Source organism: Epinephelus fuscoguttatus, linkage group LG15 (genome assembly GCF_011397635.1).
Source record: "Epinephelus fuscoguttatus linkage group LG15, E.fuscoguttatus.final_Chr_v1".
Taxonomy (NCBI): Eukaryota; Metazoa; Chordata; class Actinopteri; order Perciformes; family Serranidae; genus Epinephelus; species Epinephelus fuscoguttatus.
This window is the reverse complement of record NC_064766.1, coordinates 33,145,960-33,168,337: the sequence shown is the minus strand read 5'-3', so window position 1 is coordinate 33,168,337 and position 22,378 is coordinate 33,145,960. Positions and strand designations below refer to the sequence as shown.

At 41.2% G+C, this 22,378-nt stretch overlaps 1 protein-coding gene across 1 annotated transcript in view; it reads right to left on the bottom strand.

Annotated features, from left to right (window-relative positions):
* Positions 1–22,378, bottom strand: part of tnn (tenascin N) — a 55,794-nt gene that overhangs the window by 4,744 nt on the left and 28,672 nt on the right. Inside the window, exons 7-15 of the mRNA XM_049599243.1 lie at positions 22,024–22,206; positions 20,368–20,457; positions 12,283–12,546; positions 8,993–9,256; positions 8,380–8,643; positions 5,905–6,168; positions 2,430–2,560; positions 1,363–1,501; positions 1,021–1,172 (exon numbers count right to left, since the gene is read on the bottom strand). Of these exons, the coding sequence (XP_049455200.1) occupies positions 1,021–1,172; positions 1,363–1,501; positions 2,430–2,560; positions 5,905–6,168; positions 8,380–8,643; positions 8,993–9,256; positions 12,283–12,546; positions 20,368–20,457; positions 22,024–22,206 (1,751 nt within the window). The remainder of the gene's footprint in view (positions 1–1,020; positions 1,173–1,362; positions 1,502–2,429; positions 2,561–5,904; positions 6,169–8,379; positions 8,644–8,992; positions 9,257–12,282; positions 12,547–20,367; positions 20,458–22,023; positions 22,207–22,378) is intronic.

The following is a 22,378-nucleotide window of genomic DNA, read 5'->3' as shown; positions in this document are numbered from 1 at the left end:
ACAGCTGTTGCACAAATGTCTCAAACTGTCTGCTTTGGGATGTTGGTTACCGGCTCCACTACTAAAATGCCAGCAATGACTGTCAATGACCATCATCATCATCCAGTGATTTGGGACTGCATTTCCATAAAGCTGAGGGACTCAATTTAAAAAGGACGGTCAAAACTGAAGCATCAGCAGTCTTGACTTTAGCTCCTAAAACACTGGGTCCCACATTCACCATATTGCAACTCAACAGCTTATGGACTTCATCAGGATAAGTTTTCAGACTTTGAAAAGCAGCAATTGCCAGAATAAATGTTGGCATGGTGCATTTATACTTTATTATGTAGAGGATATATTGAATCTTCATGTTTCTTAGCTTCAACAGTGCTATGGTTAACATGTGGTTAGGTTTAAACACAAAAGCCACTTGGTTATGGTTAGGATATGATCATGTTTTGGCTTAAAATACCCGCTTTTGGTGGCACAATCATGGCTGGAAAGGCAGCGATGTCTCAGTAAAAAACAACCGCTTCTTGTGGTACTATCCTGGCAAGAAACACAGCAACTTGTCGCAAAAAAACCAAACATGCTTTGTGGATAAAAAGCTGTTAAAAGACGACCAGTTTTGTTGTTTGTTGGTCTTGAACATTGGTCTGCAGCTTGACATACGTCTTGCCAAGGTGATGTTTCATCTCCTGCTCCTCTCAATGACAAAAACAGCTCATATTCTGTCACTTCAGAAACACTGATATGAAACATATCAAATGTACACACATAAGGTATCTGTGGTTTGCAGAAATGTGCAATGCCAACATTTTCTTATGGCGACTGGGCTTCTGAAAAGCCACAGAAGTAATTATACAGCTGTTTTCACAAGCTGAGTCATTCGTGTGACGAGTTGGTGGAATGCTTCTTTAATATTTACTGGCACAGAGTCTGCCCACATTAAACATTATTGTAAATAATAATACAACAATACACAGTAATATTAATATCCTGAAACCTCATTCACAAGGTCTGTGCAGTAATTCGTACCAGCCAGCCGCCTCCATCAGTCTCCATGTCGCAGTACGCCTCAATGGGTTTGGAGCGGTCGTTGTTAATATAGACGGTGTAGATACCGCTCTTCTTATTGCCATTCTTCATGATCTGAACGCAGTCCATGGGGAAGGGGTACAGGAGGCCAACTAGAGAAGAAGTGCGACAGCTTTATTAATGTTTATTTAATACTCATGATGTGATGGCACAATGCAGAATAACATGACCTGATGAATGACAGACAAATTGACATGACAATATGCTAAGAAAAAAAAAACACACCAGGAAGAGAGCATCATACACAGGGAACAGTGGAGACTCAGACAGTAGTGCACAGACCTGTTTTGAAGATGGTTTCTACCACCTTGCTCCTCTTGTTCCCCCTGTAGGCGATGATGGTGACGATGTATCTTTTCGCCATCTCCAAACCCGGTACAGCAAAACTGCTCTCGCCGGCCCTGAGCTGCTTTTCAACCGCCTGAACACAATAAACAATTGCACTTACTCTTACTGAAATTAAACAGTCAAGTACTTCCTTCATATCTCTCACAAGAAAACAGTAAAATTCAATTTCAGATTTATTGAAACAACATTTTTTTGACTGTTAATTTGATGAAGTGGAGAACCATTTTTATGTATTTGGATTATGTTATTGTACACTGGATTAAAATGGTGAGAATTGTGATTTGCAACATGTTGGGGATGACTGTGACAAACTTTTTCATTCATTCTGATTACTGAATTGTCACAAGATTGCATTTAGTCTTTAGTCAGTCCTGTTTATTCTGTAATGTTGAGTTATGATGTAAGTTGTAATGGTTGCATTGGCACTATGCAATTGTTTTGAGGACCACAGGAAGAATAGCTGCTGCAATGCTGTAGTTAATTGAGAGCTTAATAAAAACACCCACAGTGTAAGTAAACTTTAATTCGAGACTGGCATTAAGCAGGAACTTTCATTTTTACAAAATCTGTAGAAGGTATCAAGAAAAAGGTCAAGCACCCATGTGCTTAAAACTACTTGTAGCAAATTCATTCTATTTTTGACCACAAGAGGTCAGCGTTCCACAGAGATTAACTTGAACATACACCTTTACAGCAGCCTCAGCCTATTTGTAACAGCATTTGTATGCTTGTTAAAACAAAAACAGGACTTAAAATCCAGCATTCAATGTTCCCATTTGGCCACAGGATGCTCAAAGGAACTGCAAATCCGCTTTTACTGAATGCAGAATATAAGGTTTTTGCATCCTCCTACACAGTCAAACTCAGTTTTCCTTATGAGGGTAATATACTCTGATGCAGAATAGCTTCACCCTGTGTTTCCACATTGTGAGACATAGTTTCATACCTCAGTTGTGGCACATGAGAATACCTATTAGGGTGAGAAAACATGGCAATGTTACCTCCATGTTGCCATCCTCATCTCTATATGTGAGGATGTAACCATCAATGTCAGCGAGAGGGGGAACCCAGGACAAAAGAGCAGACTCCAGCTTCACATCTGTCGCCTTCAGGTCCTTAGGGGAATCGATGTCTGGATGGGAGTGTAAATCAGAGCGGATTATAGCACAAGAACATAGTGTATACCGTATGTTTATTCATACATCGTATCAGCTCAGGCCTGGGTTGGGTAAGCAGATGATTTGTTCACTTAAACTGGGGAAAACACTTAATTATAAGTAAATAGAGTCTATTTAATTAAACAGATGTTATATTTTTCAGTAAATCTGCATTTTAATTAAACATTTTATTCAGTATTTGGAGTACAAACCTTTCTCATATTCACATGTGAATTAAGTGTTTCTCAAAAACACACATAACTTGGCAGTGCAGTTTTCATCTTTCATTTCCTTCACCTACCTCTGTGACAAAGCCAACATTAATAAATCTGACACTGTGGCCTTTCAGCCTGAAGCATGACACCAGAGATGACTGCCAGCCTGCTTACAACATACAATTTGCTTCTGCAGATAAACTGGCGCTTATTGCTCTGCCTCGTTGAAACGCTTTGAATGTTTGACCTGAAACACATGCTGAAATAATTTGTCTGACACAAAGACGCCTGCTGTAAAAGTGAAAGCCTTAACCTCCCATGGCTCAAGAAATTAGAGGAAGTGCACGTCACTGTGCCGTACCAAATCAGCTCAAGTAATCTATTATTTATTCAAGTCAGGACTCACACGTTCAGTTCTCAGTAAAAACTCTGCCTTGTGTTTATATTCAGGAATCGTCCAATTCTCCGTTTTACTATCGCTGGAGAAAATAAACCGCTTTTCTGGTAATTAAATTATGATGGGAGAACAGAAGTGTGAACAGTGACAAATTTAGCAGTGCCATTTGCGGTATCATTAGTGGAAAGCAATGCTGCTGAAAAAAGCCTGTGAAACACACTGATGTTTTAACCGACATATTAATGGTGCTTGTTACCAGGTCTAATAAAATCACAAATGTAATAACAAATGCTTTTATGTGTCCCAGGTGATATCTTTTGACACAAAGGCTTTCCTATCTGAACTCAGCACCACGTTGGTCTGAAGCCACTGAGAAGTTTCTTATGAGTTACGACGAGACAAGTTTATAATCCAAAACTCGGCCATTTGCTGCCTAATTGAAAAAGATCCAGCTGTCACTTAGAGCTCCCGGGTGATTTTACAGATCATCTGGCTCACACAATGATACCCCTGTTGTAACCTGTTCACCATGTGCTGTAGCTGCTATTTTTACCTCACACTAAGGCCCAATCCCAGTATACCCATTGCCCCTCCCACTTAGGCCTTACTTCTCCCTATTGCACATTCATGTCTAGGGGTAGGGCGTCCTAAATGCTGTTGGGGTAGAGGCTACATGGCCCACCAAACAGAGGTTTTTCAGAGAAAGTTATGAGTAATCATTAGCAACATGGCTGTACGAGCAAGAAAAGAAACCATGAATGTATTTTCTTCATTAATAAAAACTTAAAAATAACATTAACCATCATATTATCTTTGTTTTATGTCATTTCAGTGTATTATGGTCCTTTTATTTATAACAAGCATAAAAAATATCACTAGTAGTATGCTCATGTCTTGGTAGCAAACCAGCTAGCGAGCTAACATGACATTGTTATTGCTGGTTTGTGCATGACAGTGCCATGTTTTGACATATTTTCATGTTGCATTCCCCTCCTTTAATGGCAAACAACGCTCCAAATTCAACTTAAGTCCAGCATAAGTTGCTGCACTTGTTACTGCTCCTCTGATATCAGTGCAGACTGGCAAGGTACGTAATGTCTACAAAGCACCGCTAGTGAGCCTGATAATTAAGTAGTGTTCTTTTTTTATTTGATGGCTTGTTGTTTCATTTATTGATAGCATGAAACTCGAGTTGTGAACGAACCATGAGTGTCCATGATATACTATCCTACTCAATTTAATGGCAAATGTTATTGTGATAATACCATTACTGCCATAGTTATATCTATTTATGGAAATGCCATTGATGACTACTGATGACGTTTCAGTGTCTTCCAGGATTGTCCCATTTCATAGGCGAAGATTTCAACCGCTAACCCATGTAAATCTATTTCGAGGGGCAAAGGGGAACTCGAAAGCGAGGGGTAGGTTAAAAATGAGAATTGGGATTGGGCCAGTAACCTGGCCTGGCCTGTGGGAAACATTTCCTGCCAGAGCAGGAGTTATGGTGCTCCCTGGTAGTTTTGAAGTTCAGACTTAAATAATTTCATTGTGTAAGAAATGTTTTTAGATTTAATATCTCAAAGGCCATATGGTGTAAAAATTGATGGATTACTGTTGCATGTGTGCATGGAAAATATATAAATACAGTTAATTAATAAAGCAAGTTCAAAGTGCGCTTGGTTTGCAGTTGTCCACAAAATGTGGCAGAATTATAGTTTGACTGAAAAACTGTTTTTGAAACTATCAGCAGTTTCGTAGGTGATATATAAAAAAGGTACAAGTTATTGCATGTTTACCAAAAAGTCGAAAAGGTATCACATGTGCTGCAAAACACCACAGGAGACTCCCAACAAAACAACCCAGATGTATTCCCTGACCTCTGATATTTAATGCTTGGAGTCCTGTGATTACCAGTGTATCCAGTATTGTCACATCAAACAACATTTAAGAAGTAAAATACAAGTATAATTTCAGGGAATCCACAACCAAATCCAATGTTGTTTGTCTGCATTAATTCAAATTCTGGGATTTTTTAGTAACTCTATGGGAACACTCCACAGTGACCTGTTACTGCTTCTGAAGAACCATATTCCCTCAAACTACGGGTGACAGAACCTGACTGACAGGAAATTCTTATCAGCAGTTTCAGACTACGGCATTTGTTTTTAACACTAACAGAACAATAACCTGTTTGTTTATGCAAAGATAACTGGAACTCGTTACTGAATAACAGCTTAGTGCCAAGATTACAAGACCACAGCGGTGGTGCTTTTGGGTCTTGCACAATTTATTAATGCCTACCAAGAAAGACATTTAAAACAATCCAGAATTTGTTCGCATTATTCTTGTTGTTACTTTCGTGTGGTATGTCACCCCTATCAGTGTTCATATACAGCATGTCATCCAGTTTTGCTTTAGTGTGTTTGATTTAAAATTATGGTGGCTGATTTTATCATTAACAGACACAGTCATATAAACATCAGATTAAGGCATCCCTGAACTGGAGAAAATGAGTTCGGGATAACAACCATTGGTAAATGTTTCCATATGTAAAATGTTGCTTTGCCTGTCAGTGTGGACTGCATAAACGTAAAAAATTGACCTTTTTTTTAAAGATTCTAAACGATAAATTGCCATTTCAAGAGAGAGAGAGAGCTCTACTTTTACCAATATAAAAAAGCCTGCCTATTCATAGTTTATTAACCTGTCTCAGCTTTTGTTGAAATCTTCCTGGTGGCTTTGCTTCCCTTGATGGCCCAGATGTAGACAGTGTAGAGGACACCAGGCCTCAGGCCAGTCAGCCTGTAAGAGGTGCTGTCAGACCCAACTGGGATTTCCCCACTTGAGCCCTCAGAGGAGCTGTAGGTTAGGAGGTAGCCATCAATTTCTGCCTGGACTGGATCCCATGACACGCTGAAGCTGGACTCTGCTTCATCTCGGGCTAAGAGGTTAGCAGGGTCATCCAGTTCTAGAGAAAGATGTTAGTGCAGGTGGTTATAATACTACAGATGCAAACTACAGGAACTACTGATGCAAACTACAAGATGTACTGTTTCATTTTTCACCCAGAGGCAAACAAATGAAATCTTTTGGCATGCATTTGCTACAAACATTAGTAATTACAAGGAGAACGATGTTTACCTTCATATATTACATCATAAGAAATAAGACACCCTCTATATATGAGATGTGATACATGTTTAAATCTTTCCACTAGCTCCCCTGCCCCCACTGCCCAAATGGAGAGGATGTAAAGGAAATAAGGACTCAGGCAGTAAGCCTGTAAGCCAGCATGGGATCCCAGAGGTGTCTCTGTGCTTGAGCTCTCATCAGAACTGGAGCTATACTTATGTCCATTGATTTTCGACTGCACTTCGTCTCACGACACACTGATGATGGGCAAGGAGTTAAGGTGGAGTGCCAAGTTCTGCATATGGAGTCACGGTTATAGCAAGAGCTAAGAAAACTTCACCTGGAGTAAGGACATGAGAGGCTCTGCGGCCGAGTAAAACCTTGTAGCTCCCGAGTTGGGGACGATACCTGTTTGGAAGAATAGAATGGACTAAGCACATTGTGACTCCCTGAATGTGCATCGATCTGAGAGCCCAATTTAATGCTAAATCTAGCCTCACCTAACCCGATTTACCTGGTGGACTCTGTTTAAAATCCCAATCATGGAAGAAAGTGAAGACTGTGTCATGGAGACACTACAAGAAACCTGGTGGTGGACTGCAGGAGTGAAGTAGACTGTCAAACTGAGGAAGGCATCCTTCAGTTGTCCTCTTCTGGTAAAAGTCTTTTCCCATTCAGATATTTAGGCAGCTGTTTCAAGAATCCAGGATAAGTAGGATTTCACACATGATTTAGAACGAAGGAGAACGACAAAACATTAGGGGGATTGGGTGCAGAAATACAGACATTATATGAGGTCATGCTAGTGAAGAGACAGCTGAGCCAAAGAGTCAATCTTCAATCCATTCTTCACTGTGGTCACAAATGTTGGATAGTAAAGTACATGTAACTGACTGATCATATGTCTCCCGACATGCTGGCTGACCTCAGTCTACATGATGAGAAGAGTGAAGAGTCCAGAGTAGCATGTAGAGGTTTTTTGGTCACTTGGAAAGAATGAGCCTGAGCCCCGAGTGCCTCTTTATGCTCCAGGCATGACTGACTGAGGGCAGTCTCAGGACATGCTGGAGGGATTACACCTCTGAGCTGGCATGGGACTGCTCAGGAAGAGCTGGAGTAAGTTATTGGGGGAAAAGGATGTCTGGGCTGCTTTACTCACCGTGACCCGCATAAGAAGCTGGCCAGTACATGCATGAAATGATGGATGAATACATTGGAAAACTCCTTAAAACAAACAAGCTGATTAGTCTACCATGTGAGAAACACACTTTTCCTTGGGGTTTACAGGCAAGTTGTCTTGTCAAAATGGCTGCAGATATGATGTATTAAACACAAACATGGCTCCACAAAAGAACATGTGACGTAAGTATTTCAATGACCCGTCCTAAGTCCTGCCCCTTTTTGCTCTGTGCTCCAATAACAGTTGAGCAAGCTCAGTTCCCGGCAGAACTCTATCAACTTTCCACTTTCCACTTTCCTGTTACACTAAATATGCTATGTGCTAGACCTGTCTATGTTGCAAAGAAAAACAAATTCTGAAGACAGTTAGATAATGTGGCTGGGGGACCTGTAAAAGCAACGCTGGACACAATACATTGGTGTCATAGTCTTCACAGACACATTACATTGCATATAGTCACATCTTGAGTTAGCTAATATTAGCAAAATGTAACCTACATCAAGTAAGTCAGATCACCACCGTTAGTCAGATTGCCTTTTCCTTTTTTCTGTGGGAATGTTAAAGAGATTTGGGAAAGGACAGATAAGTTGTCGCTGACATATTTTTAAGATGACATCGTTCGCCAGATCAAGGCTAGATGTCCAGCATCCCATCATGAATGTATCCTTCCACTGCATACTTAAGTCCTCACGGTCGGCTTCTTGAAGCTATACTGCCTGACGCCAAAACAGCTAAACAGAACTGGCACCACCATGTTTCTTTTTGTCAAGCTTGTCCAACCTGGCAACAGCAACTAAAAGGGGCAGGACTTCGGATCGGTCAATTGGTCAGGTAGTTTGGTTTAACAGAAAATGGTAGATTTGAGACCTGTCTCGGCTTGTGTCGAGATCTTCTTGCTGGCTTTGTTTCCTTTGACGGCCCAGATGTAGACGGTGTAGAGAACCCCAGGCCTCAAACTAGTCAGCGTGTAAGAGGTGCTGTCAGGCCCCAATGGGATCTCCCCACTAGAGCCCTCAGAGGAGCTGTAGGTTAGGACGTAGCCATCTATGTCAGCCTGGGCTGGATCCCAAGACACGCTGAAGCTGGACTCTGTTTCATCTCGGGCTAAGAGGTTAGCAGGAGCATCCAGTTCTAGGGGAAGATGTTAGTAGAGGATGTTAATGCACTACTGATGCAAACTACAGATTGCAGATGAGCTGAAGCTCAAATGATTTCCATCATCTCATCCCAAGACCTGGCCTCATGGCACATTGAAGCTGGACTCAGTAGTGCTCAGGAGGTGAAGTTCTTCATATAGAGATGTAGTTTTGAAATAGACTAATTACAAAAAGGTGTTGGTCAGATTATAATGTAGGAATATAAAAATGTTTTAAGATGTCCAAACATACTTGTGCATTTAGCATTTAACCCCACATTTTGGCATCAGCTGGTCAGATAATAAAATGCTTTGGATTTGAACAGAAAGTCATAGATTTTAGACCTGTCACAGCTTGAGTTGAGATCTTCCTGCTGGCTTTGCCTCCCTTGACGGCCCAGATGTAGACAGTGTAGAGGACACCAGGCCTCAGGCCAGTCAGCACATATGAAGTGCTGTCAAATCCAACCGGGATTTCCTCACTTGAGCCCTCAGAGGAGCTGTAGGTTAGGACGTAGCCATCAATTTCTGCCTGGGTGTGATCCCAGGACACCCTGAAGCTGGACTCTGTTTCATCTTGGGCCAAGACGTTAGTAGGAGCGTCCAGCTCTGCGTGAGGAGTTATGGTTAGTATGGACTACTAAAGAACATCACTACATCTAGTGCAAACATAACAACAACTACACAGCTACAGCTGATCTAAATCAGCATAATGTGGCTACCTCTTACACATCACCTTCGGTCACAGTATAAGAGGATAGAAATGTCAAACTTGGATCAAAGTGTTGGAGAGATTTGATATCTTTTTGGTAATTTAATCAAAATTAGTTCTTGTCTCATCAAGGAGATGAAATCTGTTTAGAAACACTGAATAACTTTAGTTAAACAAATGTTGAAATTATTTCATTATTAATCAAATAATCCAATGTGACGTTTTTTTTTCTGTTGAGGTTTTGAGTCCAAGTTTGACATCATATCACATTATGTAAGCAGAGCTACGATGAGTATACTATGAGCTATGTTAATTAAAGAACATGCAAACTTCAACAGATGGTGACAGAACATTGTTGTAGTTGAGAAAAATCTGAACCACTCAGATTACAGTGATACAATATCACTGTTTAGTTTGGCCTCTAAATGAATCTGTATCTTGACTTTGCTGCTCTATCACACTCCGGATGTTTGTTCTGGACGGTTCAAAAACAGGGAAGGAAGTGTTCACTTAAATACTGAGGGTGAAAACTTCCAACATGTATACACCAAATAATTCACACATCTCTCCCTTGTCATGACAGAGTGATAATAACAATAGTTATTACTCCCTGTATCGCTCATGTTAAAGAGAAGCGGGGCTGTCAGTTTATTACCTACAGTACATGATGGTCAGCAAGCCCCAGTTTGGAGAAGCAGACAGCAGTACCACCACAGAAGCTAAGAAATGTACTGTTGTGGAAGGGGTTAGCAGCAAAATGTATTTTATATTGGAGTTATGATATTTAGCGTGTGAAATAGGGTATGGTGAACGTGCTAGGAAAGGTAGTATCAGCACGGTCACTACCTGAAGCTCGCATAAACGGAGCCTGGGTTTGTTGAAGGTGGCAATGCTGTTTGGGCTGGGCCATGTGTAATGTAAGGTAAAGGAGGTTGTTGGGTCAGTGCGGAGAGCAGTGAGACCTGGCATTAGGGGAGTGTCTCTGGGACACCAGAGATCCCTGTCTATCTTTGCTCTCTGCAAAGCCACCAAACTCCATTAACAAAAACGGTAATTTTAGCTTGCTTAACATGGCAGCTGCTGGTCTACCGCTGGCTCCTTTGGTTAGTTTGTTTGTGTGAATTTGGTGAATCTGAATTAACCCTTTAAACACCAAAGTCACACATTAATGTAAACAAACTAAGTGATCAAAGCAGCGGTGGACCAGCAGCTTCCGTGTTCAGCAAGGTAAAATTACTGTTTTTGTCAATGGAGTCTGGCTTAGAAGATTGTGTAGATGCGTTTCAGTTCAGTTTCCAGTCACATAGCGTTGTCTACGGCAAGGTAAAGCAGTGAAGTATTCTTAAACTGATTCTTTTAATGTATCTTAAATACGTTTTGCTGCTGCCACTGTCCACAGAGGACATTGCTTAGCCTCTGTAGTGGAACTCCTGCCTGCTTCTCCAAACTCCATCATCCACTGTAGTTAATACACCATTTATGGATACATATCTCATCTAACCCTACTTCACAAAGTTTGAACCATCCCTTAAAAGTTCATTAAGACCACAATTGCTAACATCATCAGCTGCCAAAGTAAGCTTGAAGCCACTTCAGATATTTGCCTCCATGATCACTCCCGCTGGTTGATCTATGAGTGAAATTATTGGAGCTAAAATGTCTGTTTTTCTCATCAAAAAGTACCAGCAAAAATCTGAAGACTGAACCTGAATGAAAATCAAATTTAAAATGTGCATTAACATAGAAAAAAGACATCAGGTGTATTCAGCAAACACAGCAACTCAAAGAAGTAAACCGTTTTTTACCCAGTTGGCTGAAAGCAAAGGAAACTATTACACACACATACAGTACACACACACATCACCATACACCCACAGAAGTGCAGGGTGTAAATTATAAATTCAACAACCTAAAAATTATAAAGTATGAATTACAAAAACTGTGGAGTGTGCTGTGTGGATTGCTGCTCTTACATTGTATTCCTGACCATATTAAACATTTAGACTGTCTGTATTTAACAGTCACATCAATAAAAATGTGAAAACTGTATCTTCTTTCACTGCTGATACATGAATGTCCTAAAAGTTTCTGGTGTCTAAAGCCATCTGGATAAAACCAATCAGTCCTCAAAAGCGTTCTTCTGCCGCCTCTCTTCAGAGACATAAAGGCAAGCAGACAGCAGCAGCTGCTAACCTTCACAGCAGCTAAGATGAAGAGACAGGAGAACACAGGAGAAACAAAACCGCTGGCTTTGTTAACGAAGCAAAATTGGCTCTTCTCAAACTTCTTAAAGACGTTAAGCCCCAGGCTAAACTAAACCGCCTTTAAATCAAGTGTCCAGCCTAATTATGTTAAATAGCCTTGTTTTAGTGGGAGTTCAGTTTCCCTCTTGGCAGTTAGGCAAAGAGGGGATAGCGTGCTAAGTGTTAAGTGTCTACTGTGATGCTTTTTACTTCTTGCCATCGCAACAAAGACAAGGAAATTGTGTGGAAAACCAACACACAGGAGATCAAAGCGAAATGATTGGTGCATTGTACACAAGGGCTATTTGAGGTAAGAGCGTCTAGCACAAAGGAGCTTGAAAAAAAGAGCCACTTAAAACATCTTTGTCTCTGCTCACAAGCTGTAAAGAAGAAAGAAAAGGAACACGCTGCCTGGAAACACTTGAGATATCTGAGAGTCCCACGTCAAAATGTTTTTGGTTTTTTTTACATCTACATCTTTTTTCAGACTGAGGTGTTAGTGATTAATCTCTTATCTCAAACCTTTGTGTAATTCTTTGTCGAAGTCATATCAAACACCAGATCCTTTAAACATAAAGTGTCCAGCATTAATATAGAAGTAATCTATGAAGTTCTTTCACTGTGGACACAGAGAAAAGATCAAATGCATTGATCACTCCTGTAATGAATTCAAAGTTTACCTGTTTCAGCCTCTGTTGAGCCCTTACTGCTGACTTTGTCTCCCTTATAGGCCCAGATGTAGACAGTGTGGAGAACTCCAGGCCTCAAGCCAACCAGCCTGTACGAGGTTCTGTCACGTCCTACGGGGATCTCAGGGCTGGAGCCCTCAGCAGAGGTGTAGCTCAACATGTAGCCCTCTATATCTGCCTGGACACGATCCCACGAAACTGTTGCAGTGTCCTCTGTTACTTCAGTCGTGATCAGGTTGGTCGGAGCATCAATGTCTGAAGAAGAAAGGGTGTTGTTAAAAAAAAAGAATAACAGACAAATGAGGTGTTCTTGTTCTTCACTGATCCTTCCAATCCATCCACATGTAAAGCTGTAGAAACTCAGCTGAGCAAGCACAATCTAACAGTACCCAGGAGACGGAAAACAGAGACCAGGAGACGTATCCCTGAAATATGTAACATGCTTTACATAAACAAGACAAGCATGAAGAATAAAAGCAAAAACAAACACAAAATGTATCTGTCAGAAGGAGGTATTGGCAGGTACAGCAGCAGGAGTAAGCAGCACAAGCTGTGAGGAACAAGTGTGAATGAATGAAGAGCTTAGCAACAAATTCTTATACCTAAATGACAAAGGTTGTCCATCAGTGCCTTCCATAACAGCCAGTATGACAACGATTTATGTGATTTACTGTTTTTTATCCCCTCTGTTTGAATGATACAGATTTATAGTTTTCGTTCAAATCCATACAAGAAAACAAACAAGTCCAACTCCAAATTTAACAAATGATGTTGTACGTAATGACGCATAGACAACACTATGGTTAGGGTTTGATTACGCTTAGGCACAAAAACGACTTGTTTAGGTTTGAGGAAAGATCATGATTTGGTTTAAATAAGTGTAATTAGGTTAAGGGTAGTGAGCCATGTGGTTGGGTTTAAATTACTGCTTCATCCTCATGGTTACCATAATGAACATGTGGTTAAGGTTCGGGGAAATGGGAAAGAGCAGCGGTCTCACTTGTTTAAGTCTGGACTTTTGTTGACGCATCCGTCTGTGGTTTTGTCGTAATTACTATTGCCAGTAGAGGGTTTTGTCACTTGAATGCACATATGTCATTTTTGGACACTTGCTGAAAGCGCTGATGCTGCTGCACTTCATGGGAAAAGAATCTCAACAATTAGGGATGTGTTTTACTTACAAGGGGCAGGATGGGTACGGCATGACAACAGTTTAATGTACAGTTTGAATAGAGGAGTCTGAGGTTGGACTCACTGAAATGGTGTGCAGCATGTGACAGGTATGAGTAAGCAGTAAGCTGCAGCAGTGTTTGGCAAGAAGGAACTATAGAGCACTGTGAGGAAATGTCACTGAATGTTGTTTTTCTTTTCATCTGACACAGAGTGGATGTGGCACACTTCCAATATAAATGTATGCAAGCTTGTTCTTTGCTTCTTTTTCATATGGACACTGAAAATGACAAATGAACCACCGTCTCAAAGGAAGAGCTCTGAGAAGCTCTTGAAAAAAGCACTAGCACACACCCCCACTCATGCTCTGGTCCTGTTCACTGGGCTCCACAGGATGAGCTGCAGCAGGACGAGGACAGAGGAGTGCAGCAGAACACAGAGCCTGTTTGTAAAGTCAGTGGGCTTGGTGAATCACAGGAGACATATGGAAGACGCAGGCGGAGCAGTTGGTGGTGCATGTGTGTGGATGGGTGTTAGTCTCTGTCGAGGGAGTCTCGATGAAAGCGAAGAGAGAGGGGGAGGGAGACAGAAAATGAAAGAGCTGCAGAGGCCTAGTAAGAGAGACACAGAGGAAGTGAGGGGAAATGTAAAAGCAATCATCATTTAGGATTATTCCTCCGTGGCAGCGGCTCAGTGGAGGTCATTCTTGTGTCAGTGCACAGTCTGCATCATGAAAACTGATTGATGATGCATCCAGAAGAAGAAAGGCACCATGCAGCTGTCTAGCTCTACCCTCTCTTTGTCTCTCCTCTCCTTTCCCGTTGTCACTTTTCTGTCCTTGCGGCTGCACTGCCTGACAGTCTGTCATGAGCTAAACCACAGAAAGAATGTATAATGGCTCCATTTTATTAGGGTTGAGTGTTTTCTCCAAGGCCTAAAAATGAGAGGTCAATCAGGAGTCTAAGTACCTAAGTGAGCGCTACTAAGGGAGCCCAGAAACATACACAATGAAACACCATATAAGGACTCCATCTGAATGTTTGGTTTCTTTGATTATCATACCGGAGACTATAAAAAGTAACAGTTCCTCTAAATAAAAAAGCAAATCAACAGCAGTTTGTATCACACATGCACCAAAAAAAATCAAATATACTACATTTAGTCTTTTCATAACTCACTGAATTTTTTTGTCCTTTGTTTTGATATCTTCACACAGACTGTGAACGTTTTACTATTACACCTAATAGCTTCACGGTTTCACACCAGGAATGTGTGAGTACAACTTGACACACAAACAGGCAGCATGCAGATTGTGTTTGCAGCTTGCAATCTGGTAGCAACTGGGGAGTAGCTGTCACACTTTATAGAAGTAATTTCATTTCAGTTGCACTATCAATGGCTTTTGGATTATGTTTAAAAAGTGCACATGTTGTAGTCTAATAGATATTTTTTTGTTTGCTAAACCAAAACTTGCCCACTTCAAAAGAGAAGCAATCTAATTCTGTACAGCCAGACATCCGACAGTGCTTTCTGTCTATATGTCCCCAGTGAAGGCAACACTTGACTGAAACAGGCCTGAAAAGAGCAGATCATCTTAACAACCATTGATAAATCCTAACTTTTCCCAACAAACACTGCTTTGTTACAGACAGCTTGAAGAGAATGAACCCTGCATTTTTTAACCAAAAGTGATGTCTCCTAAACATCTCCTCCTAACCTAATAAAGTGAATTAAATAAATGGGCATCAAATTGATTTACAGCAGTCAGACAACCCAAATGAACTATAGCAAATAAAAGTGTCTGACAGTTTGACAGAGAGAGTGCTATTGCTTTTTATGTCACTACAAATCAGCTTAAAATTGCTTTACAACCATCTGAGTTCAGCTTGTATTCAATGCCTTGTTCTTCAAAACAAAACTTTCCCCTCTCCCTCTTTGGTGTTACGTTGTTACCCTCTGGAGTTTCTTTGGCTCGTATAGATGCTATAGCTGCTGTCTTGGCTGTCTGATACAGTCTATACGTTTTTAGATCTCTTTTTCCAAACACTACGACTTTCTGAGGGCGCCTTGCATTTGCTCTGAAGTTACAGTGTATGATGGAATGAGTTTCTCCAGACGTTCTACCCCACTAGCTGTGTAGTGACAGTGGCTACCGGGCTACAGAACACGAGCTGTGGCTTTGGCTGCTTGGAAAACAGCTTATCCATTATGGGTGGCATGTTCAGCAGAGGCATCGACCACAAGGCGCACAGCAACAGGCCATCTTTCATCATTTACGGCCTCACTGTGCAGAGGAAGCCATACAATACGTCTGTGGATGGGGCCCATGGAAAATATGTGTCAATAGGCGCCATTCTTTTGGAACTACAGTGTGTCAGGTGAGACATATGTTTTGTTGTGGAGTCCTCTGGCGACCACAGGCTTTTTTCATGTTTATCCAACAATCTATTTGTACCACTAGCAGCTCATAATTCTTCATGAAAGAATGGACATGTCTACTTTGCCACATCCAGAAGTAGAAGCAACATACGATATCGGATGATATGAAAGGCCCCCTTTGCCATCCTAAATCATCTGCTTATTATCCATCCACTGTAGCCTGGCATCACCGGAGTAATACACATATGGGAATTAATCTGGATATCTGGGTATTATCAACTGGCGACAGGCAATGCAGTAACAGAATCTGATTCATATTTGATCAGTCCTGCCTTGTTTGACAGTTTGATCTGAGTTCCGTGAGCATGGTGCGCTGCGCTGTACAAAGTAGACTAGGTGCAATTACGCACAATCAGAGCAGAGAAATGTGTGACGTGACTTTTCAAATCTGGGCTGGTGACGCTCCTCTGTCAATCACTGTATCAAACCCGCCCCATATTAGATAAACGACTGTGACTGGGCCAGCCAGATGCATCTGCCAGAGCAAATGAAACATGAGCTTGCAGATTCGTCTGGTTTCCAGGCTACTCTCACTCTACTAGTGCTAATTTCACACCCCATTAGACCAACATAGTTCTTTTTGTTTTTTTAATTAAGCCTCTACTAATGCTATCAATCACCAGAAAGTATCAATATATTATTACCTCTCAAAATAAAACAAATCTGTTTCTATCTAATTTCTGATTGTGTGAACATGTACAAAATGAAACATTATACACACACACACACACACAGAAAAGCCCAGCCTCAGTTCAACCCACACCAATCGTACTGTAACTGACGCAAAAATTTCTTTTGAGGATTCAGTGCTGTGTTACAGAATGTATGTATCCATGCATCCTCCTAATGCCACACATAGCTGCTTCATTCAATACCCCTATTATGTGAATGGAAGCATTCACTTGCATAAGTGTAGTATAGTCATACTTTAAAATACTTTGGCGGCATCTCGGCACGCTGTATCGCCAACTCTGTCAATTACACTGTGCTTGACGTCACCACACCACTGACTGAATGGGTTGTAGCTTCTGCGGTAGTGGGCCAATCACACGTCTCATTAAATTAAGAATGCTTGATGATTGGGTGTGAAATTGCAAGTAAAACCATATATAAAACGACTGCATGCAGGTTTAGTTTGACTGGAAAAGTTTTCTTACCACTTGGTATCGGTTTATTTCGGTAGATTTCTTAAAGGCATTGAGTACTGATATCCAGCCTGAATGTGCACACACACATCAACAGGCCTATCGAGCTGTCTCTCACCAATATAACGAACAGACAAAGAGGGGTTAGAGTTCTCATCATTATCTCTATAAAATGTCCCTTCTTACGTTTTCACTTGTCATTTTTCTGGCATCTACTGCACAGAGCTGTCTCGGAAAACGCTGATGGACAAGTCTGAACAGACAAGGTACTCCCACTGGGCCACATGAGGTGCTATATAGTGTGTCCAGATAACATAAAGACTAAACATTCAGCTCCTCTACCAAAGCCAAGTCCATCTGCTTTTGGTTATACGGGCCTTGGTGGTGACTTTATTGAATCTGAATCAGCAGTAGCAGCCATGGTATGCTGTGTTTATACGCCTTATAATCTTTTGGCAGGTTAGTGACTGTGAAATGTCTGCAGGGATCCACTCGACTCTGGTGTTTTCCTAAATGTTAGCTGTCACTGAATCATTTCACGCTGGAACTGATGGCAGATAAAGGACACCGTAGCCACCCACGGAATCTCTCTTACACACACACACACACACACACACACACACAATGTATTTATACAGCAAGACTAGCATAATTTCAACATACCACAGGCTGAGCGAGGATGATTTACAGAGCCACACTGGATGATGCACATATGGAAGTCAAGCCATAAATATTAAATACAGTGGCATTTGATAACCACATACAGCATGCAGTTTACAAGGCCAAGGACATACTACCAATTTCAGCACTATTTACAGTGTACAATAAAAACATGTTTACAAGTTTGGGGCTACTTTTGTCATCTTGGTAAAGAACCGTAAATAAACTCCCATACTAATAAACAAATGTATGTGCTTATTTTGCATTTTTCAAAGTGGTAGCATGACAGGGAAGATTGAAATATCCCTTTCCACCAAAATCAGTGAGTGCAGGTTTTTTAAAAGTGGGAAAACCTGTTTATACAGTCAGTAGACTACTTTCCCATTTCCAATAGACCAAAGCCGTGTACTTGGCTCTGCAGTAGCCGAGTATGCCTTTCTGTTTTTTTTCTGGTGCGTCACATTTGATGTCACAGACGACCCAGAAAACAGGTTAATAAACAGTAGAAAGCAGCATGGACACCAGTGAAAATGTTACAGTGGTTACTTCTTTTTTTCTATCAGTATTTTTTATCAAGTCTTTCTGTCAAACTCAGTGCTGACTTAATGTTGAATGATGTTCAAACAGTGCTTGGACAAAGATGGATGTTATTTTGTGGCAGCCTGTCATTGTATCACGCTTGCATAGGGGCTAAAGCATGTGTTGCATTTCCATCGTTGCTGATCAGAACTAGAGTCCACAAATAATATAACCTTTCCCATCATATGCAAAAGCCAAATGTTAGTGGGTTCTAGTGGCTTTTTTGTCCGGCAGGGAATGAGGGACCACAACAAAATACGTGATAAAAAATAAAATACATGCAGTGAACCTTGAAAGGAAATTGAGAAAGAGAAAAGTGAGAAAGAGTGGAAGACTGATGGTAAAAATGAAGGGGAAATTTAGAAAAGTCTTTCTACAAGAGCCAGTTACAGCCTCTCCAGGCAAAAGCTCAGTTTCATACTATAACTGTAGCTATGCAGTAATGCATTATGCACGACTACATAATGTCACTGAAACTGCCTCTTTGTGACACATCAATTTTTATATCCTGCCTTAGTCTTGCCCTGAGTTCCCTATAAATATCTTGATTTCTCATTGCATCCTTTTTGTCCCTGTGCTCTCCTATTATTCTTGCTTATTTTGTGCCCCCATTTCTTGCTGTAATCATAGCACTTACTGTCTTCTTTTTCTTTATTGCTTTTGCTCTTTTCTTAGTTCCCTCCTTATGTTCCTTGTATCTCTCATTGCGTATAACCACGCTGGCCCAGTGCATACAGCGTGTTTGGTGAGATAATAGGTGAGTGTGGTCTCTGTTGCGTCATGCCAGACATCATAAAACCAGCACATCCTCGCTGGCAAGCAGAGCTGAGGACTATCCTCCTCAATCACCTCTAAGCCTTTTCGTGCAACACCTAAAATGAAGGATTGTAGCCACTGGAGTGGAGACAAGCCACTGTCTGTCTGGTGTAGATTAGCACATTCACACACACAGACACATGCAATTACTGCACGAGTAGGTGGCCCACTCACACACAGAAAGATTAGCAGTGGCAGGGGCCCTTGAGCACCTGACTGACTGCAAAAGAAGAGAGGTGAGTCTTGAAAATACCTAGCTAACACTGATGACTAAAAACCATTAAATTGGCTGCCTCAGGGTCTAAAAAAATGAAGAGCCATCAACCTGGAGACTGTTTTTGAACTGAGTAAGCTCTGAGGGTGGATGAGAGATTAGGTGAAGGAGGAAAGAAAGGAAGAGAAATGAAAGACATGAAAGTAGACAATAACAAAGCACAAATGAGCAGAATAATGGGAGAAACTGAAGACCTGTCGTGCCATTGTGGACCAGTCCTCAGTCACTTAAAAAATAACTTTAAAGCAACTGAATGCCATGACCAGCTGCTAAAGTGAAACTGTAAAATGAATTCCTCCTCACGACCTAAAACCAGACGTTAACACAAATGCGTCAAACCCAACGCCACACCACTAAAATCCAACATTACCAGATGGACTCTGTAAATCACGACCCTTCTCACTTCAACCATCAGGGCGCATCTTGTAGTCGTTACACCATCCATATCATGTTTCCTCTTGGTGAACAAGCTCACCACAGCCATTACGACCTGTCCAGATTATTGGGCTGTAAATTCCAGGGCTTCGTCATTAACCAAAAATCATGCTCCTTGCTGGCTGTATTTATTATGCTGTTACCATTGGCTGTGAGTGAAAGGTAATACCAGGTTGTATCATACCACATGTCAGTATTGTGTATGACAGATTATGTGTTTTTCCTATTACGTTCCAACCACTGCTGAATAACTGGTGGCCTGACAAGAGTGAAGAGCTGTCTTTGATGCTGCACCCAATTCAAGACTAAGTGGAATATGGATGTCCTCACTGTGTCTTTAATGTGTTTCACTTCCACAAGTGGCTGATCTATCATTTTAAGTGTCATCCAATCCAGACACAGTTGGTGGTAGCACAAACGCAAGTCTCTGCAATTTCCGTCCAGCGGTACTCCATGTGGGGAAAATTGGCCCCATTTTGTTCTGACTGATAATATACAGAATTTACACTGTGTGACGCATTTTGAATGGATCATGGACGCTGACGTGCTGACACTGACCTGTTGCACCAGTGACAGAGGAAGGCTTTCCTTCAGTGGTTCCTTTGATGGCCTGCACAGAGATCTGGTATTCTGTTCCTGGAAATAGACCTGCAGAAAGACACATTTTTAAATCTCCTTCGTTCCTGTTCCACCACATGTTTATATGTCTGACGTCTCTTCCTTTGCAAAATACTGGAGACTTTCAACTTGTCAGGCCTAAAAATCCATCAAATGTGCTCTCTGAGAGGGAAATTCACTTTTTGGTTTACCTGGTCGTCATAACTCGTGTCTACACTGAGGCCATTATCTATGATGAGGCCTGTCAAGTACACACTGCTTCATTTTAGGAGCTCGCAAGACAAAAACATGGGGAACCACTGCTCTATATTATTATTACATGAATGTTGTCTTCTATCGTCTGTACTAAAATGTATACTGCATATTCAAGGAAATACGTGGTCACAAGAATGAGATGAAAGCAAGGTCACACTGACCTTGACTTCTGACCACCTAAACCTAATCTAAATCTAATTTCAGTTTGTTTTGAGTCCAAGTAAAAGTTTGCGCCAAATTTGAATAAATTTCCTCAAGGTGTTCTTGAGATATCACAGTCACAAGAATGAGACAAAGTGACAGTGACCTTGACCTGGGACCTATGACCACAAAAATCTGAATAGCTTATCGCTAAGTCCAAGGGGACGTTTGTGCCAAATTTGAAGAAATTTCCTCATTGTGTTCTGGAGTTATTGCCTTCATGAGAATGAGACGGATGCAAGGTCACACTAACCTTTGCCCCTGAACACCAGAATCTCATCAGTTTATAATTGATTCCAAGTTGAAGTTTTTGCCAGATTTAAAGAAATTGTTGCATTCACAAGAATGAGACAAAGTCACGGTGACCTTGACCTTTAACCCATGACTACCAAAATCTGAACAGTTCATTGATAAGTCCAAGGGGATGTTTGTGCCAAATTTGAGGAAATTCCCAAAAGCCTATTTGAGATTTTGCGTTCAAAATATTGGGATGGGTGGACGGACAACACGAAAACATAATGCCTCCGGGTACAGTTATTCATGGCATCAAAGGCATTAGAAGAAAAAAAAAAAAAAACAGAAATAAAATTAACAACAGGGCAAAATATCAGTTAAAAAAAGCAAGAAATATAAAGCTTGTTTTTTGCTTGATGCATCTGTGATGGTCTTGAGTGTCTGCACGGTTAAAGTGACCTCTGTCTATTATCTATTAGGCATGGTCCTTCCAAGAGGTCTCGTGCAGCGGGTTTTGGCCTGTCAGGGAATTTTCAAGATTACCTAATTACACGGACGCACATAGACGAAGAACTATGCTATAAACCTGAATTTCTGATACACTCCTCAACAGTTTGGGAAAATATTAGTTTGCCATATGGACAAACTGCAAAGAATAAAACATCCAAACGGTTCTTTGTCACAATCCCACATCATTGCTGTGTGACCATCTGTGCAGCGAGTATAACTGCGCCTTTAGTGGGTCTTTTGAATTGAATGATATCATATTGAGAGGTAAATTATTACAAAGTTTACGCTTAACCAGAGAGACTTTAAGGTAAGAGCACAACTTTGGGGCTTAAGGGTTTTTTATTTGTATTTACATCTTCTATGCAAACTTGTTTTTTTGTCTGTTGAAACTCTTACCGGCAATAGTGTGCTTAGTGCGTGCCTCTTGGCTCCTCTGTACATTCAGCTCCTCCTCCTGTCCAGCCGGGTCAGTGTGTGTGAGCCTGAAGTGATCCACCTCAGCTGATGGGTTCTTCCAGTCCACCTGAATAGAGACTTCTGTCTGGCCAATAACTCTGATGCCATCGATGGCAGAGACATCTGGGAAGGATACAAGTGTTGGAAAGCAAGGTGGAACTGGGAGTACAGACGTGACCCTTTAAACTGGAAAGCCTGCATTAAAGCCTCCTTAATCACAAGCATCTGCCCTGCTCTCCTCCCATGTCCCTGGGCTAGACGACGGATCCCCCTCCACCCTGAAATGTTACCTTCC